The sequence below is a fragment of the Mya arenaria genome, chromosome 7, assembly GCF_026914265.1.
Source record: "Mya arenaria isolate MELC-2E11 chromosome 7, ASM2691426v1".
Lineage (NCBI taxonomy): Eukaryota > Metazoa > Mollusca > Bivalvia > Myida > Myidae > Mya > Mya arenaria.
In genome coordinates, this window is record NC_069128.1 from 44,959,150 (window position 1) to 44,985,151 (window position 26,002).

General features: G+C 33.8%; 3 protein-coding genes across 6 annotated transcripts in view; 2 read left to right on the top strand and 1 right to left on the bottom strand.

Moving 5' to 3' along the window:
- The first annotated feature begins 7,279 nt into the window (after positions 1–7,279).
- Positions 7,280–26,002, top strand: part of LOC128240322 (myosin-11-like) — a 60,092-nt gene continuing 41,369 nt past the window's right edge. For all 4 annotated transcript variants that reach the window (XM_052956917.1, XM_052956918.1, XM_052956920.1 and 1 more), the window contains exons 1-6: positions 7,280–7,419; positions 22,550–23,630; positions 23,927–23,989; positions 24,409–24,471; positions 25,071–25,133; positions 25,358–25,420. In XM_052956917.1, coding sequence (XP_052812877.1) covers positions 22,719–23,630; positions 23,927–23,989; positions 24,409–24,471; positions 25,071–25,133; positions 25,358–25,420 — 1,164 coding nt within the window. In that variant the 5' untranslated portion in view covers positions 7,280–7,419; positions 22,550–22,718. The remainder of the gene's footprint in view (positions 7,420–22,549; positions 23,631–23,926; positions 23,990–24,408; positions 24,472–25,070; positions 25,134–25,357; positions 25,421–26,002) is intronic.
- Positions 11,279–16,951, top strand: LOC128241173 (uncharacterized). The gene is made up of 6 exons (XM_052958136.1): positions 11,279–11,935; positions 12,976–13,151; positions 14,178–14,267; positions 14,472–14,561; positions 15,470–15,549; positions 16,228–16,951. Exons 1-6 carry the CDS (start codon positions 11,858–11,860, stop codon positions 16,581–16,583), a joined length of 870 nt encoding a protein of 289 aa, XP_052814096.1. The 5' UTR covers positions 11,279–11,857; the 3' UTR covers positions 16,584–16,951.
- Positions 17,339–18,107, bottom strand: LOC128241174 (P2X purinoceptor 7-like). The gene is made up of 2 exons (XM_052958137.1): positions 18,018–18,107; positions 17,339–17,602 (listed from the first exon to the last, which is right to left on the bottom strand). The coding sequence occupies exons 1-2, from the start codon at positions 18,096–18,098 to the stop codon at positions 17,339–17,341; spliced, it is 345 nt and encodes a 114-aa protein (XP_052814097.1). The 5' UTR covers positions 18,099–18,107.

Genomic DNA, 26,002 nt, shown 5'->3' on the forward strand with positions numbered 1-26,002 from the left:
AAACAATTCTTTTTAATATCACATGTCAAAAGCATTATCACATTTGAAAAAAAAACACTATATTGTTTACACAGAAAATAAAAATAAATAAAATAATAGTCAAGGAAAAATATGAATGCAATAAATTGCCCATTCAGGTCAAACATAAGAACATTACTCAACTTTTATTAAAACTTCATTTTTTCAAACCAAAAGATTTAAGGGGTTTACTTCCATTTTCAAAAACTAGTAACTAGTATATTTTTAAAGCACATTTCAATATCTGCAATATATTTCCATCACATAAGTGTTTTGTTTAAAGTAAGTATAATTGAAGAATAAGTCTGTAATTAGAAAAAATATATAAAAAAGTAACAGAAAAAATGCATGGATTTGTTTTAATAGAAAATGGAAACAAAAGTGAGCCTTACAATTTTCAACAAAAATGTTTTATCATTTGAATGTGGAGGGCAACATAAGTGAATGAATAAGTTATTGCTAAAATATATTTAAGGATTATACTAAGAATAACTGATAATCTATTGAAAAATAATGGATTGAAAGTAACTACATGGTCTTAATTAAGCAGTGTAATGTAAATGTTTGTCAAGTTTAGAAGTTGTTAATAACTTTCCTGTTTGTACATGAACTAAAGCAAGTACTTTTTGCTCTTGATTGTTTTCCTTTAAAGCATTGATATATAATAAAGAAAAATCCACTAATTTGAGGTTGTCATTTCTGCACACACTTGATTATGGAGGAAAATATCAAAATGCCATAAAAGTTTTGCTGTTACTTAAAGCTGCACTCTCACAGATTTACTGCTTTGACAACTTTTTTCATTCTTTGTCTTGGAATTAGATTTTTTTGGTAAATATTTGTTTACCAGTGATAAAAGACTGCTTGCAAAAGATCAGATCGCACACTTTCATATTTCCATTCCAAATTTAATGTTTTATGACTTAAACCGTTACTAACGGTTTAATAAAAATTTATAAAACATCGTTTTTGGGACGGAAATAAGAAAAGCTGCGATCTGATATTTTGTCAGAAGTATTTTATCATTCGTTTGCAGATATTTATGCAAAAACTTGTTCGTTCAAAGACAAAACATAAAAAAGTTGTCAAAACGTTAATCTGTGAGAGTGCAGCTTTAACATCATATATCACAATAAATGGAAAAAACAGGTATCACACATGTCAGAAAATAAATTACATAAAAGCTGTTTAATTTCTGATAAAAATAGGATAGAAACTCTATTCCTAAACAATGACAAAAACAGTGCTATTACTTTGATATAAAGTCTTCTTGATGTTTTTGTTCTGAGTAATATCCCAAAATATGACATTATATAAATATTGCATGGCTTCCAGTGTGACAGTACTGTATTTACCCGAATGTTGACAATATGTACTGGCACACTGGAAGCCATGCAATATTTATTATATTATACCGAACACAGTTACATTTATATACATATATAAGATTTTTAACATAACACAACTTTCAAGTTTAATCAATTCATTCTGTAATTATTGTTTGTTTACATTAGCTGTCATTTTTTTTTGGAAATGTCGTTTAGAAATAAGGCAAACACCAGTTGTAACCAGATTCACAATACATTTTGATACATGTAAGCAATTTTCACAGTTCCACAGGCATTGATTTTTCCATTTTTTACACTGAAAACTTTCAGTTTTTTAAATACAGTGTCAAATTATGTTAAGCTCTATGCCACCTGTTTCTTCTCTTTCATTCAACTTAAATAAAATATTGATACTTAAACACAAGCACTCTTTTTTCTGTATTCACATCCGGATCTTGAGCCTATTGAAGCAACATTTTTTCAGAAACATACTTCAAAACTCCTATAGGTCAACTTCAGGCTATATACAGGCTATATGCAACACATACTGAAAGTTTAACAATGATTAATTAAACACTAAATGAATGAGACAAGTATTAACACCTGTGGTATTTTCATAAAAAAGCAGAAACAGCCATTTCCCTCAAATGGTAACCCGCAAACCTTTGAAGAGCCATTATTTCCTTATGCATTGGAATAATTTGACCAAGTAAAGTTTTCATTGTAGCTTTCAATAGTGTCTATAGAACAGACCACAGGCCTGCCTACTCTTTTAAGATGTTTTTCTAAGCATAATAAGGGTTTTCCACTTCATCGGCTTAGTTTTTATATAAAAAAAGACAAAGAGCCAAACTGAAATGCTTCAACTTGTCAAAATTTTGCTTTTCTGGTCCACTTATATACAAAGGTAACAGATCTGTTCAGTTTAACAAAAGAAGTTTAGTGATTATGTGTTTTTGACAGTCTTAACACCACTATATGCCAAATTGTATGCTTCTGGGGCAAATGGCGCAACAAAGGAAATGGCAAAACAACACCAAAACTGAAAGATTCATCACAACTGCTAGTGTTTTCATGTATGAGGTGGCTACATGATGTAGAAAATGCAGAGATAGCATTATTATGCCCATTTTAAAAAAAATAAATACTTTAAGTATCTGTTTTGAAGGCTAGTTTTGGCATTATTAATTCAGAGTACAGCACTTCACCATTGTCTATAAGTTGCTTATTTACACCTGATTTGCTATAAATCTCACTCTTTGGAATCATTTACACATAAACAAGTACTACAGGAATGACTAACATCTTCATTCTTCTGAAATATTGTATTCAGAGCTGCATCTCCTGGATTTAGATTGCAGGACTACCGCCGGAGGGGAAAAGCCGAAGCTAACTGGAGCTTATTAGCACATCATGATCTGCAAGCAAGACACAAAAGCAATGTTTTACACTAATAAAACTATCTGCCACTACTGTTAAAGTTTGAAAAAGGCCTGTAAACACTCATTTGAGGCATACACAATCTTTTATGAATCATAAATGTGATAAATATGCAGAAAAGTTCATGAATTCAAGGATTTTCAGGATAATTTTATGAAATATATACTCTTTTGGACATTTTGCAATCAGTTATTAACAACTCAAATGTTAATCACATCTTATTGAGTACCCAGATGCATTTTGAAAGCATTAAAACCAGACATGCTTAGGATTTCTTCTTACTTGGAGACAGTATTCCTTTCTCGGAAATCCTTGCCGCGAACCGGTATGGAAAACCACACGAGACCACATTTTGATCAGCACTGGTTCTTGTCCTTGAAAATTCCTCTGTGGCTACAGCAACTAGGCTGGCTATTGAAATAAGCAATAAATTAGGGTTTTTAAGACATTTATAATGTATTAAGGTTGTTTTTCTAAATTAATGTATAAACTGAATAAATGAATGAATATATATGAATTAATTAATGAATTAATGAAAGGTGGCATTATTTCTTTAAAATAGGGATCTCATTGTGTTGCTGTGATTGTTGAAGTAGATGTTTTCTTGTCCATAAGCTGAAAATCATATGCACACTAATGCACCAGTCAATTTTAACCACGGCCCCCTCAGGTCTGGGGGTATACCGGGGAAAAAGGCCGTGTTTTTACTTTCCAGGTGGCCCCGCAGGGCCAGGTGACTGCGGAGATTTGGCCTTATATTGAATCTCTAGGTTGGGGGGGGGGCATTTGGCCGGGGTTTAACCATCAGTTTGTCCAAACAAAATGTGCAAATAGATGCACAATACAGACCAAAGACTAATACAAGTCAGCAGTTACATTAAAAAATAATATTATTTATAATTATCAAAGCCGCACCAGAAATGATTGACAAACAACATGAAAGAAATTCATTAGGAATGGAACAAACAGTATCAATTGTCTTATATGACCAAACTTACTCACTTTATACTTCAGTTTGGATACAATTTTCCATTATAAGATCTTGAAGTGCTAACAAATTTTAGCATGTCGGCATGTTGGCATACACCAAGTACAGCTCGGCCGGGTGGCGGGCGGGCTGTCTGGCTGGTTCATCATCGTTTCCTCCCGGGTCTGTTTAAAATAATAAGAAATGAAAATAAATAACCGCACAACACCTTCTCGAACATACAATCAGTGACACCCTTATAGTCTATACAACATACTCAATCAACACATTTCTGGCAAACCAAATAAAATGATGGGATTCAATATCTATTTGAGAGCTGGCTTTAATTTCAAACAGTCAAAAATATATCAATATGTTTGAAACAGTGAAAGATTGTTTTTATTGTTTATAAATGTCTATCACCACAAAGCATATATAATAAAAATGTTTTGAATTTTGCTATGCCTATGCTTTACTATATTAGAGCTGGCATTGTAAATGTCTTGTTAATTTTACATGAACATTATTGCTTTTTTAGTAATTCATATAGACTGTTTTAAGAACAAATTGAGAAGAAAATATTTCTCTACCATATACTATCTCAAGTCAAAACAGCTGTTAGGAAGAGTAAATTGCACACCTACAAGCATGTTAAAAACTTCTGAAAAATATTGCAAAAACCGCCACTATTTTTGTGCTGAACTGATGACCCCGCATTTTCTGATTATATGCAGGAGAAAAAAGGTTTTATTAACATTGCTTGTCGGGAGAGGAAACCCCTCCCGAACCCACACCATTTACATAATTAATAACTTAACTGTCATTTTTTACTTTGTAGGAAAGAGTTTGTCTATAACTGTCTTGCATGCTTAATTACATTTGATATTTTTGTTTGAAAGTAAAAAGTGCACGATATAATTTATTGAGATTGAAAGACTGTTTTATTCTTTACAGGGTTTGGGACTATGGTTATAACTTATATGATGTACAATTACGAATTTGACTTGATACTGGAACAATCATATTACTAAAACATTATAATGATCGACAATATATATATGCAAAAACTGGCCCCAATAGAGGATAAGGTTGGCTAATACTACAGTTTTGATTGGCTACTGACTTCGCCAAATACACCCTATTAAGAGGAATGGACCATTTTCATTGGCTGTCACCCTAATATGAGAATGCTGTAAATCATTAAATTCAGCAGCATTTTTTTCTCGCTTTACCAACTGTTTAAAAAGTGTGTGCCATTATCAAAACACATCGAAAATTCCAAGCCTGTTACATTCTTCTACGAGTTTTTTTGACAGTGGTTTTTAACCTATTAGTGAATTTTATGGCTTTTATATTCGAAAACCGACAAAATGGACTAAGATGGTGAAAACCATTTTGAGCATGGCAAACAAATAACGAAAAAATCACAAAAATATATACTTTCTTAAAAGAACAGTGCTTGCGGCTACATAAGTCTGTGCAATATCACGATAAAAGATGCATGACAAAATCAGCAAGATCCAGTCTAGAAAAGCAACATATATGAATGAAAAATAGAGATGAGCTTCAATAGGTATCGTTTGGTATTAAAATGTTTTATCAAAATATCGTAGGATACGAAATCGTTAATTAATAAAATAATCATTAATTCGGTGAATTAGTATTGGACGAGTTTTTTTTGCCCTCGGACAAATAACTTAATAACAAATAAATATATAAGCATTGTATCCACGTTTGCTATCATTATTTCGTCGGCAACTCTAATAACATTTTGGACAGAAAATGGAGGAAGTAAACAGCCTGCTGCTTTAAAAAAAATAGTAAAAAAGAATTAGGCACCAGTTTGTAAAAAAATAACGGAATAAAACATTTCGTATAACAATTGTAGCTCATTTGAACTCAAAGGTTACAAACAATAACCTGATTGGTCTATTATCGTCAAATTTTAATTTTGAGAAAACGACACATTCTTTATCAAAATATAAGTTAATGCATTTCTTTCTAGTTAAACGTGTTCATACATTTGCTTTGGTTAACATGCGTTATCACGGTCCAGTCTCTGATTAGATGAACATCTTGTGTGTGTCAATAGGTTCTAATGTTGGCAGGGCAACTATTAACCATTTGTCTCTCCGCTTTCGATATTCATCTGTAGGCGTTCTAAATCATCTTTGCAATGAAAGGTGCGCTTAGCAAAAGACCTGCGGTCAAACTATTGATGTCAAGAAAACTTATTGTTGTTTCCTGACACGTATTATAATCACTGATCAACAGCGGCAGAATTTACTCTCAGACAATCACGCAATATGTTTTATAAACCTTATAATGTGACTTTCTTGTTAGACATTTCGACTCATATTTGTTCGGGTGATTCGTGTCTTAACCTTAAACTAGACAAACACAAACAATAGACAATAAATCACTATGTTTCGTGCCGCTGTCATGACATAAGGCGATTTGGTTATACTAATTTAAGTTTGGAAAGTTTATAGAATAATCTTAATTTCCTGTGTAAAAACCTGTGACCATTTTGAAAGGTCATTTTGAAGTAATTGGTAGGAATTTGAATGTTTGAAGTAAGATAAATGCTTGCTTGCACCACTGTAAGAAAAAAAAAGAATACCTGCTCCCTGGCACTCACGGGTATGACATGTGCTGTTTTTAATTTGACATAATCATATTTGCTTAATAGAAACTGATACTAATGGCGAGTACTTGTTACCATTCATTAACGTGAACGCCATGTTCAGACCGTCTGTTAGCCGTTTAGAAGTCACATTATCAACCCTGTCCGTTCAAGAGAGCAATTTAGGTCATCTTAGCACTCTTGTTTGATTAATTTATGTTCATCATATTTTTCATTATTTGATCAAGTTTTTCTTAGCATATGCACTATTTTATATCGATTTATTTGCTGGATTTCGTATGTTTTTGCATTGTATATTTAGTGAAATTGTTTGATCATGGGTCATATTGACCCTTTTCAAATAAAATAACGGTTGTCCAGTTAGTGCAGTGGTGAGAATACTCGCTTCTCACCAAGGCGACCCGGGCTCGTTTCCCGGACTTGGCGCACTTGAGTTTGGTTAGTAGTCACCAAGCCGGACAAGTGGGTTTCCCCGGGTACTCCGTTTTCCCCAACACAAGACCACACTCTCGTGCAACATTGTGCCAACGAGAGTGACTTAGTATAAGCAATCAAAACTTTCTTTATAATCGTTGTAAAATATGTAATGTTTAAACTTACAAATTACCTCGGTAAGTATATACTGTATTCGAATAATGATATTGTTTAATCAGCTGAAATGTAGGAGTGTATCAGCATGACGAGTTTTAATTCAATCCAGTGTACCAAACTAAATTGAGATTGTAATTAAACCCGTCAGGTCTTTTATCATGAAAAGCTTGGTTGTAGTTTGCACAAAAGGACAAGATCTTGAGATATAGTTTGTTTTACATGTAATCAACAGAATGGTATAATATTACATTAGCATTGTTCACAACCGGCTGATCTCCTTTACCTGAGATTTTTCCTCATTGTATGACCTGAATGGTTTCAAAAGAATACAAATTAACAAATCGGAAAATATTGATATCTATTAAAGTATTGCTGTTCATGTGTTTAAAATATTAGGAATTAAGGAGAAGAATTGTGATGTATTACAGGTAATACTTATGTCATTTAAGACTTTATGCTGTATGGCATATTATTGTGATCATATGGTTGCGTGATCTGCCTATGTATTGTATCTTGACTATATTTTGAAATACGTCTGTCATTATATTTTATGTTTATATGAGGAATACTTTGCGTTTTGCCTTTAATAATTTAAAAGCCCTCTATAAATATTGTTACGATGAAGTTCGTGGAGTTTTGAATATCAAATGATTATACCAGACGCTATAAATCAATGCTTTAGAGCTGTATTTGGAAACTGAAAAACGGTGATACTCATGTTAAAAATAAAGTGTAATCAGACATCACAAATACCCAAATAGTCTTAAAACCCACTTCTATTGTCTACCGCGAACAAGTAAATACCGATAAAGTCGGTGGTTTTTTCGGTAAAAAACATTACTTTCAAAATTTATATACATTATGAGGTTACTTACACTACCGACAACTCGTTTTTAGCAAAAACACGCGTTGCCTGCGCGGCAGGGATTGCGTCATCTCTGAAAATCGCGGCGATATATTCCGCGGTAACAAACGCTGTGGTGCGAGTCATCGCCGCGCTGATCTGCTGCTATCGCTAAGATAGTATACAAATAAATTGAACCGTGCTCAAAATTGATTTCACTCAAATGCGAGGGTAAACAATCTCATTATCCACACTTGTGTCGCTGGACTATTGAGTGTTTGTTAAAGTATGTTTATAATTCCATTAAAGCAATCTATGGTTATTTACAATCACACACGTTTAACGAGTGAATTCGAAATTTAAGATTGTTTCGAACAAGGCAACAATAGCGTCTGAATACTTTCACTGTTTCAAAGCATTATTGTTAGAGATTAAACTACGTTTTGAGTACAAACAATGATGTGTAGATAACGGGATGAGTTTGTATGAGGTTAAAAAAACTGCCTTCAGAAATTGAACAGCTATCTTAATAACCGTTAATTAACATTTCGAAACGCCGCGTATCGCGGTGACTCGACGCGATGGAACGCGGGGGGAATTAGAGATAAAACAAGGTTGGCATTCCGCTTCAATCGCGGCGTATAGTGAAAATTATATTAAAAACGTCCAATGTTATTATAATCGCGGCGATGTCCGAAATAGGTTAAACCCCGTGGTGAGAAGTATGAATACTAGTTTGGGTCCCTTAAGTATTTCTTGATGTGACTAATATATACATTTGGTTATCCGACTTAATAGTTCGGTTAACTCACGTGTTTCATCACGTAACTTACAAACTTATTTGGGCATCTCAAGTGGTTTTGGAGGTAACTCACATTTAAGTTGTGATCTCTTAAGTATTGTTTGGAGGTAACATACAAACTTTTTGTGGTATCAAGTTTTTTCCGAGTTACCTACATACTTTTTGGGGTATCTCAAGATTTTATCACGTTACATGCATACTGGTGGTGGTATATCAAGTGTTTTGGAGGTAACTTACATATTAATCGGAGTCTCTATCATAACAGTTTTGATCTCCGACATTACAGTTGTGGCTTCTGGCCAAATATTTAGGATTTCTAGACTAATATTAAGGGTCTCTGTCATGATACTTAAGGAATTTGACCTAGTTGTTTTTGTCTCTGACATTATTACTGGGGTCTGTGCCCTAATATTTGGGTTTCTAGCCTAAAATATGGGTACCTGACCTTAAGATGGGTCCTTAGGACATAAGAGTTGATGTCTCTGACAAAATAGTTTGGGTTTCTGACATGATAGTTCTGGCCGTAAACTTGGAGTCTACTACATATTTTTTTCTCTGGCATGATATTTGGGGACTCTGATATGATATGTGGAGTGTCTTACAACATAAATGGAGTCTGGGACATAAGTGTCGTGGTCTCTGACATGATAGTTTTTCAATTTATCTTACAGACTAGTTTCTGACAAAAAAGTGGTCTCTGGCTTAAAGGATGGGATCTCTAGCCTAATGGTTTGGGTCTCTGACATACAAGTTGTAAATGACATAATAGCTTGTGTCCCATTACCTAATAGTTGAGGTTCATGGCTTAAACGTTTGGGTCTCTGACATATAATTTGGGGTTTTTCAAGTATTATCTTTTCTGATAGTTGGAATCGCTTACATAATGGTAAGGCTCTCTTACATAATATTTGCTTGGATATGTTTTTTTTCGGTAATTTTACTGTTTTAGGCCATACCGACTTACCTTAAGTATGCTATGTCGGTTGTATAACTATATTAGGCCATACCGACTTACATTGGTTACGGTATGTCTGTTATTGAACTGTATAAAGCCATACCGACTTACCTTAGCTTTGTTATGTCGGTTATTGAACTGTTTAAGACCAAACAGACTTATCTTAAGTATTTTATGTCAGTTATTGAACATTATACCATACCGACTTATCTTAGTCTTGTGATGTCGATAATTGAACTGTATCAGGCTACACCGATATGATTGTAGGTAAAGTGTCAGGTTCTATTTTAAATCAATAAGATCAAAGAAATAAATGTTCTGACAATATTAAGCAATAACCTATACTTAATCTTTTTGAGATAGATACAGATTAAACGGCAATATTACGTTTAAATAGAAAAATAAACAAAAGGTAAACTTTAGTAGCATATTTTAATTAGAGATGTATGAATGGCTGAGCTGTGACGTTGAACAATAATATGGCCAGCACGCTGTTTTAAAAAGGGACAAATGGAAGTAACAAGGGAATGGAACTCAGTAGCATTTGAAAACAGAACTGAACATTTGCCTGGGGATAGACAGGAGACGTATCACTTATATGCATGTTCAGATAATACGATACATAGGTATAATGACATTAGTAGCGACACAGTTGCCGATTCAGCAACAAAATACATCATCCCCAGACCAATAATGACGTACAATGTGATTTTTTTTTAAAAGTTTAAAAGTGATAAATTCAGTTGACTAGAGGTTTATAATGCACTTGGCATGTACTTTTCGTCGACTATTTACTTTTAAAGATGTAATATAGTGATGAATACACGTGCACAATTACGGCGCGTCAGATTTTGAATATGGTAAATAAAAGCTTTTATCAATGAAACATATCACCGTGATAATTTGTGGCTAGTTGCCATTCTGTTGATATAAATGTCTCTGTTAAGTATCATGGCTTGCTTCTGCCATTTCAATATAAGCGTTTTCGCGACAAGAGGGCGAACATGTTAAACACTGATTGTTAAAGGTGTTTCTTTTCACTTATCATCACAATTGATTGTAGATGACCATTATTACGAATAAAGCAAATTATTTAACTAAAAACAACCGTATACATTCACCTTTAAAAATTTGAATAATCGTCACAGCTGATTTCTTCCAAAAGCTTTTATATCTCAACAATAAAATCATGCACTTTCTTTAATGCAATGTCAAGCTTTCACTCATATCGATTGCCTGTCAAATTATTGAATGTGTTGAAAAGTGTACCCGAGCGATACTATTATACCCGTACTTGATCAATTGTTTGTATTGCAATTCACAGACCGATGAATACTCTAAAAAGAGTTTAAATAAAATCGTCTCGCTGTAAGTTATAGCGTAGAAATAAGGCTTTATGTATTTATGAGGCGATTCATTTTACCTTGTATACATTGATTTCGGTTGACTGTTTGAATGGTTTAAAATATAATTTTAAAAAGTAAAAATAATGTACCTTTTTGCAATATATTTTTAAATGTTCTAATTGCACTGAAAGAACGTAAACTCCATAGCTGGATGTTGTTTGTTACACTCTTAAGCCTCAATGGAATTGTCTTACGGGGTTTTCTGAAACCTCAGTTGTATAATACTGTCTTGTGTAACCTTATAAGTCCGTAATTTTATAAAACATTTCGTAAAGTTTCCAGAATCATCCATTTCGTAACGTTCTAAAGCCTGATTAATATGAAACGGAAACGCTTTACGTTTAAAAGCTAAAGTTGCGTAATATTTTTGAATATCAGTTCTAGGAGCTATCTGTAACTTACTGTCATGCTTTACATTTCAAAGGGGCTGTACTCCGTATGATGAAATAGCGGGAAAAAAAGAAAATTGTCGAAAACTGACATAAATTTGGTATCGATGTGTACAATGCATTAAAACTTTCTTACTGAAGTACCACATAGTTTACAATAAATATAGTTTTAGGAGTTTTTTTCATATTTTTCCATTAAAGTTGTACGTTCAGCGAGAAATTAGTTTATAAAACACAAAAATAACACAACTGTCGTGAAAAGGCATCCTTAATTTAGCGTTGTGCGAAATTTCGTCTTTCCACTCCGATGGTTCGATATTAACGCGATTATCAGACCATATTTATTTTTTACCAAAAAATCCGCTATGGCCTACTCGGAGTTATTGCGAGCAGTTCCGAAAGCCTACGGAATTCAACGGAGACAATCACGTGATAGTTATAAATAATGAGGTCAGCATTTTATAACAAAGATGGACGTTGGGGAAAAGAGAAAGAGAGGACGACCAAGATTAACTGAATCGACCAGAAAACGGCGAAGACAGGACAATGTAAAATAAATGTCATCTTCAAGAGTTTATTTAGGTATTCATTTAAGTAGATGGAAAGCCTTGAAACTTCCGATGGGATGGAAAACTGACGGCGATGTAGCAAAACACCTTCTCGACAGGTTCGTGTTTTAACTTTAGTCACCGATTTTGTAAACCTCAGTTATTTATTTCTGGCTGTCTTTCGGCAAACTTTCGGGCGGGTATACAGTATATACATTCTGGTTAAGGTTTTACATTTTGATATCACAATCACAGTGATCCATGTATGTTTCAATCTTAAAAAAGCGGTGCACTCACACTGTGACAACTCTTGTTGGAAAGGTTATAAATTGTGACTTCATTTTGCCCCATTATTTTGGATTATGGAACAGAATTTTATCCAACATTTTGGAGGAATAGTGCACCCTTTATTCTGGGGAATGGGGTCCGTATACCCGCCCGAAAGATGACATCTCTTTTACATGTTTCTATGTTGCAAAGTTCTGCAAGTCAAATGAAAAGAACAAATTGCATTTATTATTTGCATTGCAATGTGTAATTTCATAAGAAGGTTAATTATTCCTTAAATTTATATATATAATCATAGCATGGTATGATTTAGGTGTTTTTACTTTCCTAAAATATATCATTATATTATATCATGTCAAAACGGCCTTATTATAAAATGTAATCCATTCAAAAGTTATAATGGTCAATCATTACAATTCAACATAGAAATAATCTCAATTGATGTTAGTCAAACATGCATTAACATATCTAGTATTTAAATGATGGATGGCTCACCTAAAAATAAATGTAGACGAGCCAGAAAATGTTAATTATGGAGGAATTTTAAAACTCAAGAACACATTCAAAACAATGCTTTTGTTATCCAATTGATGAAACTATATTCACAAAATTTTACCCAACTTCCCAATTGTCAATATGCAGTTCTGGTGTGAATTTCAAGGTAATGAATGCTTTTGAAGCAAACTCTTTTTATAATTTACAATTTCATCTATATTTTTATATTAAAGTGTGAAACCTTTTATGATTTGCAGATTCATATTAACCAAGTATGCTATTATAATACTTTTAGCTATGCCGGTATAATTGAAGCTGATACAAGGAGTAAAATGACAAGCACACAGCTAACATCCACCCCCGCGAGTGCATCATTTATAGATGTTGAAAAGACCCCTTCAGTCTCAGCTCCTGAATCACAAATTGCCAGCAGGTAAACAATTCCTTTGATAGACATTAAAGACACCAAACTCATTATATATCTTAAAACTGACATCAAGCAGTATATATAGGAAATTAAATCTAAGAGAATCTTTTCCGAATTAGGAAAATGCAAATATCAAAGATTTTTATATGGAAATGCCCAAAACACACTATCAAATCTTATTATGTGTTTAAACTAAAACATTGACAAAGATTGAAACCATTAAAAATGATATTTTTTGTATGCTTAGCTTTTTGTTTAGAAATTCGATGACGTTTAATCAAATTACTGATGCTAAACAAGATCTTTCAGACTGAATTATAGCCTGTTTTTTTTTAAAAAAAAAACAACTTTTAATATTTAACTTTCTCTTTCTGTGTATGTGGGCCACATCTGCTTAGTGAACATGTTTATTTTCAAAACATTTAATTAGTTCATACATTTTTTACATGTTAAAGCAAATCTACAATATTGATATCTAACAATAAATATTTACATGACTAGTGTTTACATTTATATTATATGTAATCTTGTATTGTACTTACAGAATGTGAATGATGTATATATACAAAACTATATACAAGTTATAAATATAAATGATTAGGGTTTTCACCTTCATCAAGTTTGTTGTTTTAATACTAGAACTCATTACTCATCATAGATAATTAGCAGTTTTCCTTACTTATTAGCTTTGGTGATCAAAATCCGGAGGGGTGTGGCTGTTATTTTATTGTTAATAATGTTTAAACTATTTCAGTGAAGTGGACATTCTTACATCAGGGCTAGAGGAATTAAAGTCTTCAGAGTGCAGCTGAGTAAGTTCAAGTCTTGACAAACCATATCTTTAGATGAGTTACTTTTAATAACAAAATTATTTTATTATGATTAAATGATTCTGATTTTTCTTGTACCAGGTACCTTAGAATAATAGAACAACTTCTTGATTTTAAAGTTGTATTCATTTTGGATACATAAATTTAGTCACTTTTGGATCGGTATCAGTTTTGTGATGAAATTGGTAATATTACTTTGAAGGAAATCACCAGAATCCCCTGCAAAGGCTGTGATGAGGCCATTCAGAGATGTGAAAAAGAAGGAATCTTTGTCTTTCCTGGACCCATTTGAGTAAGTTTTTAGCAGATGCAACAATGTTCAAAAAGTCTCTATTTAATAAATATGTATCTTATAATAATACATTATTTACATAGAACTGTGAACCCACATTTCTTTTTAGTATTTAATTGCATTTATCAATGGTTATTAGAAGTGAATAACCCAGTGCATTGAAATAATAGTTTTTAAAGAAATTGATGCATTTCTGGTTTGCAGCATCACTATTGACATCACACTTCAAGAATCTGATGAGGAGGCTGATGATGATCCAGATTTTGAACCCGACTTCCACATGTCAAGTGTACTGTAAGTACAGTTATTGCATGAAAAGTATGAAAAGATATTAACTTGAACTGTTCAAATATATGTAATAAAAGACAGCAAAGTCTTACTCATTTACTTTGAACACATGTTCACAACAGCTTAAAGCTGCACTCGTTAGATTGACAGTTTTTACATTTTTATTTTACAGTATTAATTTAAGTCCCAGGATCAGCTGTTTTTTGACATTATATCATCATTTGAGTCATATAAGATAATTTGCCATAGAACAAATCTCAATTGCTAGGAAACTCTCATGAGATATATATTCCAAATATTAAGTCAAAATTCGACTTGAATTCCAACGCAAAAAATAAAAAAAGTCTTCTCAGTCATGCTGTGCAAATGCAGCTTTAAAGATCATAAACGAGAAAGTAAAAGAGATGTTGATTATTCAATTTTTGAAATATGTAGAGTAGTGGCATCAGGTGCAAGACGTATGACGTGTAAGACGGGGCCCTACTTAAAGGCACAACCTTTTTTCGGATGGGGTTCAGCCCCCCCCCCCAACCGAAAAATTGATGTCGTGTCAGAAATGGTTTAATTTGAGTGGTTTTTTTCCATATAGTACTGTGTTTCAAGCAACTAGACCCTATCTGACCCTAGACATGTTTCTATTAAAAAAGAATGCTGATGTAAACAAAGTATTCTTTTTAATGACAATCTGAAATTTCACGTAATCTTATATATTTTACCCTTCCATGCCACACATTTTGAGACTGTTGCTCTAAACACAAACTTGTAAGGGACTGACTGATTTGAAATAGTGGTGACTTTGATGATTTGTGCATTTTTTATGCATCATGCTGCTTGATAGTAATAAGTGAAACAGAGAACATTACAATACACTTTCTTGCTACAAAATTGTGATTGTATAATTTGGTGTTATTTAGGCCTGAGAACCTCCAAAACTTCCCTGATGTGACGTTTGAAGAAGCAGTATTTGGTCAGGAAGAGGCTGCAGAAAGTGATGGTGAGGAAGCTGAGGTAGCAAGTCCTGCAGTTGGCCAGAAAAAGATCGTAAATGAAGCTGATATTGATGCGCTATGTAGCTCCTAGCTTTGGCAGATATGAAAGTTTCTACTTGTCAGATATGTGGCTCCAAAGACATCCAGATGCAGGAGAGCTTTAATGGAGCTGCAGCCATCATAGAATGGATAAGACCTATTGATTGAAAGGGGCATGCCGGCATACCTGTGAGGTAGTGCGGTAAACAGGGTGTTTCGAATTTTCAAACTTCAAGACTTATATAAGTAGATTGCCAAGTTATGTAATGTGTGTACAGGATAAAGTAGTGAATATCCATTAATAAATAACGGGGATGGGCTTGGACATTATTTTAACTGATTAATTGAAATGACACGTTTTAAACATTTTGTGAATTTTGATCCTTATTAATAATTGTTTTCAGCATCGTTTAAATGGACATATTTTAACTTATCTACAAATGTAATTTCGCCATTCATCTTTGGGGGTGGGGGCACAACCCTATCCCAATTGAAGATCCACCACTGTATTGAAAATTATATTTATTGTGATTATGTACATTGCTATCATTTATGAAGCTGTCATTGCAGGTAACTGAATAGTTTACCCCTAGTATGATACTCACCAAATTAGTTTTTGAATTCATTTTTTTATCTACTGATAGGTATGTCAGGAAGGCCACAGAAGTACACGCTGGTGCTCCCAACCAACACTGAACAGAGGGGTTTTCTCCGGCGACTTCCTTATCTCTGCAACAACAGTCCTCTCAGGCAACAACTTTGGAAAGATGGAACTTTGGGCAGACATGCTGCAACTGAAGTTTCCATCAGCCTCAAAGTTCTTCCGAATTCAGCGGACATACCTTGTACCTTCTGTGGACCGATACTGGAAGACTCACCAACAAGACCTGTTCCAATCTCTTCGTGGAAAGGATGTAGTCATACTAGGCGTGTTGTTAGAAATGTTCTGAGTATATCTTGGGTCAATTATTACACCATACTTTTGACATTATACAGTTGATTTTTTACTATGTTGACCACATGATTCCATGTTCCTATCAATAACTTGTCAAGTGCCTTAAAACTAGTATGTATTTGTAATCATCAGAAAATGTCAGTGTTTTGGTTATTATCTCTTTTTTTGTCATTCATTTTTAAATGACACTATTATTGAAAATCAATACATACACGTATATTACAAACATACCAAAACAATTGTATTAATTGTGTAAAATCTTATTTGGGAGTAAGATTGCATCTTTAACTTGTCCCTATTATGCATCTATAGTCTGGTTGATATATTGCTGTGTCCTGTCTGTTCCAAGTTGCAAGGACCGGTTAGAAGACGTTGAGTAAAGATGACAAATCAAATAAACTGATTTACTGGTACATAGTTTTCAGTATTCTGTTGAATTTATGATGTGGAAATATTTTTCCTAAGATTTGACCTGGTGACCTAGATTTTGACCCAGGTTGACCCATATTAAAACATATGCAAGAAATAATGCAGACAATCATTCTGACCATGTTTCATCAATATTGGATTGAAATTGTTGAATTTACAGTAAAATATTTGATGAAAATCCCGCTAAAAGACAAGAGTTAACAAAACAGTAATATCACAATCACACTATTTACATAAATTCAGTTGTACATCGAACAGATCAACTGCAAAAAATATATATATTAAGTTTCTGAATACAATAAAGATGAAAACGGCTAAAGGAGGAAAATTGTCATCCTGGTGATTACTGTGATTCCACGCAAATGTGTGCCCTACTGCACCCTACCTGGCACAACGCCAGTATGTTGTCCATATGGATCCGGGAAGGTTTCCCTGATCCTCCAAACACAGCATGAGGGAATGACTCTTCTATCCCCAGCCCCCAAATATCCGTGGGTCCATAGAATGAACTGCCTGTAGGCCTGGTGGCGGTTGGCTCTCCGCAGGTCCTCCTCCTCAATAAAAACGAGGATGTCTCGCCTCATTAGACGGGCAAGGGCCAGAACCCTCTCATTCAGGACAAGGAGGTCAAAGTCCTGAAAGAGAAAAGGTATATCCTAAGTCAGCGGCATTAATCACAGATACTTAAGCTAAGATTTGAAATAAGAAATATGCAGGGACAAGTTATTATCAGCCATTCTTAACTCAGTACAACTTTTCTAGTACTCAGACAGCAAAACTCAGTACTCACCTAAGCAAGAGTACTTGTACTCTTACTTACTGAGTATACAGACAAACTTTGCCAGCATTTAATACCTAACAACTGTTTAAACAAGAACACTGCCCATATTTCTCACCTGCCCGCAATTCAATATAGCAGTATTGAAAAATTTACAACATCATAAGTATAAATGAAGCTTAAAAATGTTAATGAATTGTCTACCTTTTTTATCAATTAGTTACACGCATGTCTTAGATCTATGTTGAATTTCAGTTTCATATGATTCGTACAGCAGTATGAGAAAGACAAGCTTCCCGGTCACAACAAACTCTTTCCCTTTGTGTGGGCATGTCCCGGCAGTTTCCGCACATACACCAGCTGGGAATTATATTCCCGTCCTCGGGCTGAGGCCCAGCACCTTCGGGTGGGTTGCCTCCAGGGGCTAGAGCTGCTAAAACAAGCAGCATGAGCCCTGGCTCCATCTCAATTCAATAAAATCACAATTAAAAGTTGAAACTGTAAAATAGCGATTGGCTGAAAAGCAATATTGCTCAGCTTTTTTACATTTATTCCAAAATAATGCTAACATGTTCATATTTCAATCGCAAATATGGAAAATACTTGAAAATAATAAACACCAAACAAATGCATTCTGTTGAACAGCAAGAAGGTTGTTCCATAAGTTGTCTGTACTGTAATGAATTATCATTATAAATTAAAAATAACATACCTTCATCCCTTCTTTTTGCTTCGCTGAAACTTTCTCGCTGTTGTTCCCTATCGCCGGTGTTTTGGACCTGCGAGTTCTAGTGGCTTGCCTTTTACCTTTGTAGGCAGCTCTTCCAGCACTTGTGCCTTTGCCACGCCTAGCAACAGTACCTGGTTATAAACATGAATATTGTATAATTAACTTATCAGCTTATTGATATAATAATTTACATATGTAATAAACGGGAACATAATAAGTATAACCAAGGTGCTGTCATGCCATAAACACCTTCTTAAACTCTCTTATCAACTCAAGTTAAATGTCTTGTAAAAGGGTGCATTTTTTTAGTTGCAATGGCAGTTTTCCTGGGGCACTCTCTCACGGATTGACTGTTTGAATTTTTATAACGTATATGTCCTCAAATAAGAAAATTGCTGAATACTTTAATTCTTATCTCAAGGTTATGCACCAGTCAGTTGTAGCCACGCCCCCCCCCTTCCCAGGTCCGGGGGTATACCTGGGATATCCGGGGAAATGCGCCGTGTTTTTACTTTCCAGGTGGCCCTGCAGCCTCGGGTGACTGCGGTGGTTTTGACTTCACGCCAAATTTAGCGGGAAATTGGCCTTATCTAGGGTACCTTGGGTGCGGGGGCATTTGGCGGGGGTTTTACCAGCAGATTGTCTCTGCAGGGGGGAAACTTTGCCCAGGCTTGGGTGGACCGAAAGTCAATGTCCCCGAAATTTCCCGGACCGGGGGGGGGGGTGATTACAAATGACTGGTGCATTTCTAATGCATTAGCAATACTCCCATCAATTTTCAGAGGTAAATTATACTTTAAATATGAAAAACTGATGTGTGATCTTGTCTCAGCAATTTCATTTCACTGGTTTCTAGACATTTGAGCATATGATGGCTCATTCCAATACATTACGATGAATAAACTGGTCAATCTGTGGGAAGGCAGCTTTAATATTAAATGCTACAATTTAATAAAAGAAAATATGAGCTATGGTGATCACATTATCAACTTACGTTTTTTTTCCTGCTTGGCTCTGTCGTGGTCTTTGAATCGACGGACCAGGCTCGTCAATATCCTCTACATCAATTTGGGATGAAGGACTGCTTCGAGGTGTCTGAAAATAGGAAATAAAAAATGTACATGTTGTTTATAAACATCCATTTTACCCCAGATCACATGGTTTTAGTTTCAGCCTTTTCCACGAGTCAAAAGGTTAATCAATCATATTAATGTTCCAAAAATACACATCGACATTTAATAACTTATATGCATGGCTCCAAACAATAACATAATCTCGAATACGTTCTAGGTTGAACGCGATTCAATATCAGCGCCATTTTACCCCACCCACTTCAGTTCGACTTGCCATTTTGAATAATAGTAGAAACAAGTAAATATAAGAATAAAAAGGAAGTTCCTTGATAACTTAGCAATTAATAATTGCTTAGTTATAAAAATAAAATAGGGCACAAACCTCAGAGTCACTGGAAGAAGACATTTATTTTGATCAAGTCGCTAGTTGAAAGGAAGACGCTATATATCGGTTGTTTACATACGGGCGCTTTATGCAAATTATGCAAATGAGCAACTCCGATGCTCGCTACGATCGACTACGAACTGTGGCGTGTAATTCGAAAGTTGATAAATTTGATATCGGAAATATCAACAAGTTTTCCTAGTAATTGTTTTGCAACTTATCTTCAAATGAATATAAAATGAACGTGTTTATCATATAATTTTAACTTCATTTATACACACGCATTTTTCTCATTACCGCTGAAAAGATTACTAGGTATGTATACCTAGTAGAATTCATTCCTTATGCGTGATTGGTTAATCGAGGTTATCACGTGATATTACCAAGTTAGGTATATAATTTGAATATTCCGGTCGTTTAGTGTAAGCCTTCTTAGGACAGTGGATACAACAATGGACTGCAATTTTGGCGACACCGGTTCGAACCCGGTCTTCGACTCGATTTCTTTTTACATTTTGGTATTTTTTACAATAATGATATCAAAGAATACAACATTTTATTAAATAATTGTCTTGAGATTCGTTACAGAAAAAAACTTTTTTTTGTTTGGTGCCAATCTGGTGTACAGTGCCTTTAAGGGCTTGTTTCTGTGATGCTTAATCATACGGAATGAATATATTGTGCACAAGTTCTTAAGCGCCTGATCTCGTAGACTGATCGGACATGGTATGGTGGAGTCTGTAAACTTATTCAAAAAGAGCAAAGAATATATCCTAGAAAATTTATCCTTCCATTTATGGTTAAACAGTTTGATAACGACACTTCTTAGAGCGTGCTACGCTGTTGACGCCAATATCTCCGGATAACGCGCGATTTAAGATTTATTCAAGAACTACTATGTACAGTATAATGTATTATTATGTTTAACATTCTGCAGAAGTATTAAGAGCCCAAACTGAGGGAGCAGAATGTAATTAGAAGTAAGAGAAGTAACAATTCGCACTGTAGTTTTCAATGTATAATTATTAAAAGAAGTTCAACAAATTAAGTCCATGAACAATATGTTTAATGTGTTAAATAAAGAATAACAATTAAAAAGAGACCTTTTTGATGTGGACTTTCCAAAAATACGTCTACTTTCGATAATTTTTTCGATTTTGCTGTAAATGAATTCTACTTTCAATATTTCGTTAACAGTGTTTTCGCAACAACAAATTCGTGAAAGACTCATCAACGTTGTTATACTAAACAAACATATATAATTGAAACTATTACTAGCAAACTCACTTTAAAACAATAACAATATTACGAAAAACGCTATTAAATCAATATTTACACCAATATAGACTCGAAGCAGACAACACTTTTGTTTACGTATGAGAACTGGTCCTTTGTGGGGAGCTGTTCAATCAATATTGTAGTAAGTGCATAACCATCGTTCATGTAGGATAAAAACTAGGTCGTTATATGAATATTATCGACTTATCGATTGAAATAACATGCGCATTTGCCAGCCAGAAGTATATTTCATTTACTTATAATGTGATAGATCTATATAACTTGTTTTAAAGTGCATTCAACAATATCGATAAATTGTCAGCACAGTTAAATTAGATTAAGCTTGCATAATAAGTCATTGTATAATTTTATAATCCGTACACATTTGTCCATCAAATCCATGTTTGTATTATACATCTAGTTATTTTGCTAAAATATCACTGTATGTCCCTTCGTGTAAAAGGAGTCCTTCGATTCGATGTTAAATATGTATTTTAATCTGGGCAAAAATGCGAATTACCATTACCTCGTTATGACCTACGTGACACCAAATTTACACACACATAATGCGGATATTGTAATAATATTAACATTTTATTCGCCCCTTAGCATACTTATTACCATACAGTTTGCAAACATTTTACTCCCCTAAAACACGTACAATTCAAACTAACTTGCCTTTTTGCTTATTGTTCATACAAATAAAATGTACGCATGCCATGTCAAAATTATATGCAAAATGCGTTTTAACTCGGATATAAACGCGATTGGAAATGAAGTTATCGAGCTTAAATATATATAAGTATATGTATTTTTAGTGTTGATGCCTTGTGAGTTTCGTAAGTATCCTGTTATGGATTATCCTTTCCTTGGTTATGGAGTAACCACACAATCAGCTTCCTGTAAATAATATGTTAACGGTTAATGCGCTATTTGTAAGGGACGTTGACATACAATTAGCTTAAATAGGATGCTTGTTGAGTTTATTCGATACATATCAGGGACAAGATAACATTTATAGATAAATCATAACTGTATCAATCGATCTAGTCAAATTGTTACCGATACCCTTCCACCATGCCATTTTCAAACGAATCATTCCAATATCTAAAACACGGGTGTATATTTGCATAATAATATCAAATTTGAGGGAATCGAACGTTACAAAGTCTAAAATACGAAACGCAGAAACACATATTAAGTTTTTATGATTTGCGATTGGTATTGTCATTGGCATGGCGTTGAGATCTTAACAATAATTGTTTCCAATGATAACGTAGGTAGCAGTTAGCTTTAAAATAAACTCATTGATAGTCATTTCCATGTTCTTATTTTCAGTAACACTTGCACTCAAATGATGGCGATAACCTACAAAATATCAAATGACGGTATAGTGATGATAATCAATTATTCGATTGCTTAAAAACAAGAACTCAACTCGAATAATCACATTGAAGAAGGTTTTGGTTTATTATGATTATATCTTGAACTTTTTTGAGAATCTGACATGGCATCAAAGCAGATTCGGTGTGAAATGTGCTGTAATGAAAATGCAGTTGGATATTGCAAAACGTGTGGATTCCTTGGAGAAACATGTGTTAATATTCACAAGATAGGAAAGATATTTCAAACTCATACTCTCATTATGCATGAGGCTGTGAAAGTGCATGAAGGTGGTACTGAAAATCCAAAAGTCATATTGCGGGACATCACAGAAGAAAGATGTAAGCAGCATCCGACTGAGAGAGTTATCTTTCTTTGTAACATTCATGATTCCGTGATTTGCGGCAGATGCCTTCATTCCGAACATCTTTCTTGCGGAAAAGAAGTTGTTGACTTGTTGCATGAAGTAGTTAACATTGACTGCGAGAAAGTCAACACAATGCAGTCAGTGTTAAAGGAGGTTAAAGATGAAATTCTGTTTTTGAAAGATGAAGTAGAACAAAGCATGGAGAGCTACAAAAAACACGCTGATAAATGTATGCAAGAATGTATGGAATTAGGAAATAAAATTAAACGACGTGTAGATGAATTGACAAGTGATATTATACACGGAATAACAAAGACAAATGACATAAACGTGAGTACCCATTCCAGTATTACTCAGACGTGTAACGAGAAAACCAAGTGGTGTGAGGATGAAGAAAATAAAATTGATGATTTTGTTGACAATAATATGGCTGGGCACTTGTACCTAATGCACAGACATTTTGAGAAAGAGGTTTCGGATGCCAGATCCCATCTCAAAGAAATGAAACACAAACAAACCTTTAAAGGGTTTGGCTGTAAAGAAAATAAAGTTATACTAAAATGCCTGTTTGAGGATTTGGAGGAAGTTTGTGAACATCAAGAAGAAGTTACTGGAAGTGACGATGGCAATTTGGACAATGTTGTCGCATCACCTACAAAAATATGCAAGGTATAGTGTATGATGTCGGTCGCTTTTAATTAAAACGCTGTTGAGTGTTGATTGTAACATCAATGAAGTATTTTCTAAGTCTTTAAATATCAATTAGTCTACACGCAATGCTTTATTGATTCATACAATTCAACTATGATATTAAGTCGGGAATGTCGAATTATATACAACTTTATAGCATTTTTTATGATAATATCATATAATAACCAAATATGTTTCTTTTGGAAAATACATTTATACCGAGCATCATATTAATAGGCCCAAAAACTGTTTTATATTTTGATGTTTAATTTCAGACCCGGCGGGAGTTCACTGCACTGTTGAATCAAATCAAGCAAGACTTAGATAAATCAGAAAAGGTTTGTATAAATTAACGCGCGCACATGTTATGTATAACATAGAACTCAATACACAAGTAGTATATTCCTTATATGGGATAGGAGCCATTGTGCTTTAAACCGTTATGAACTATTTCTCACTAGCAACATGTCGCTTTTCATCCAATATGCAAGTTGACCATCAACATAATTGTTAATCGGTATATCAATGAAGTATTTTTAAATCTTGAAATGTCGATTACTCTGCACTAAATGCTTTATTTATTCATACAATTAAACTATAATATTAAGTCAGGAATGTCGAATTAAATGCAACTGTATAGCATTGTTTATAATAATATCATACTTTTACCAATTTGAAATTTGTTTCTGTTGGAAATAAACCGTGCATTATTTTTAAAGGCCCAAATACTGTTCTATATTTGGATGTTTAATTTCAGACCCGGCGGGAGCACACTGCACTGTTGAATCAAATCAAGCAAGACTTAGATCAGTCAGAGAAGGTTTGTTAAAGTTTAACACGGCATTCTACTTAAACATATTTTCTTGAAAAACACAGTACATAAAATGCATTAGTACTGTTTTCCCAATATGTTATAGGGAACAGTATATCATAATGTATTTTTTTTTAAATATACCCATGCATTGATATTTGGTTATAGTATGTAAAGTGTGTTATTTATTGTGGTTATTGGATAATATACTATTGAACAAAAACTTTAGCCGCTTAACTGAAATGTTATAATTTACTTGTGTATTTATAATCATAATTGTGCAGCTTTGATTTATCATGTCGCTATTTCCAATTAATTCAGAGGTTTGAATAACCATAATAGAACGTTTAAATTTAACAAACGTCTTAGTTGTTCTTGGCCGATTTTCACAATAAACAACAACTATTTAACGACTTCTTTGTTCCCATATTGAACTGTTATCATTTCTACTTGATCGGATTTAAGAATGAAAGACTTGGAAAGTTGCTTGTCTTTATTGGTTGCTTGAACTGGTCATTAGTCTTCAGCTTTATTTGTATATTATATGATGATAGTAAACGTTGTTGATACTTGATAGTTAATTTAGCTAATTATTCCTATGTTTACAGGCAAGGAATGCACTGAGTGATGAGCTGAAACAAGTGAAACAAAGCAAAGATAATTCCGAAAAGGTGAGACCAGTTATATAAAGATAATTATGATTCTTAGCATTGACATATACAAATAACACGTTTAGTCAACCATTAACAGTAGTCCTTGCAATGAAACAAATTTATTGGATAAATTATGTTTCGTCTACTTATAAAAAAATTCAATAAAAGCATTGCCATCATTCATTGTGTACCGGCAAAATAACTTAAACCAGCAAATACATATTTCGCCATTATGCTTTCAGAAAAGGAAGATATTCGAACAAGAATTAGAGAAAGCGAAACAGGACATAGAGGATTCTGAAAAGGTACTATAAACGTTTTACACAACCTTTACACCATTTAATAAAATATTTGACAAATACAAGTTATTGACGTCGCTTTATGACGCTCAAGAACCTGAGTATAACAGACAATATTAAAAAAAAACAGATCCCAACGTCTATAATCCGATAGAATAATTTGGTAAACATAACTTAAAACTATCCTTCGAACACATATTCAGACAAAATCATAAATTAATCATAATGTAGAAAACTGAGACTTCACAATCATAATTTATGATTCGTATCGTACATATATACAGGCACAGTATTTGCAATAGTCCTGGCAAAAGCAAATGTGTGTATATGCGTACGAGTGTATGATTTAGTTTAGTTATTTAGTTGGTAGTCGATCTGCGTTAGTTTATGTCTTAAAATCTACAACTATTTTGTATGCAAATCAATATAATGATTTTTGCTAAAGAGCGCTATTGCCATATGCCTTCTATTTTGTCTTTTATGTCTCAGACAAGAATGTCATTCTAAAACGAGCTGCAACAAACAGGGGTTTGAAGAATAAAAAAAGGGAAAAACAATGCCTTATGACAATTTAATTCACATCAGTAC

Excerpts from the sequence above, each read along its gene's own strand:
- LOC128241173 (XM_052958136.1), top strand. The coding sequence starts at position 11,858 with ATGGACGTTGGGGAAAAGAGAAAGAGAGGACGACCAAGATTAACTGAA. Across the intron at positions 13,152-14,177 it reads GAATCACAAATTGCCAGCAG|GAAATCACCAGAATCCCCTG; the intron begins GTAAACAATTCC and ends ATTACTTTGAAG. Across the intron at positions 14,562-15,469 it reads TTCCACATGTCAAGTGTACT|GCCTGAGAACCTCCAAAACT; the intron begins GTAAGTACAGTT and ends GGTGTTATTTAG.
- LOC128241174 (XM_052958137.1), bottom strand. The coding sequence starts at position 18,098 with ATGTGCGGAAACTGCCGGGACATGCCCACACAAAGGGAAAGAGTTTGT. Across the intron at positions 17,603-18,017 it reads CTTGTCTTTCTCATACTGCT|GACTTTGACCTCCTTGTCCT; the intron begins GTACGAATCATA and ends TTTCTCTTTCAG.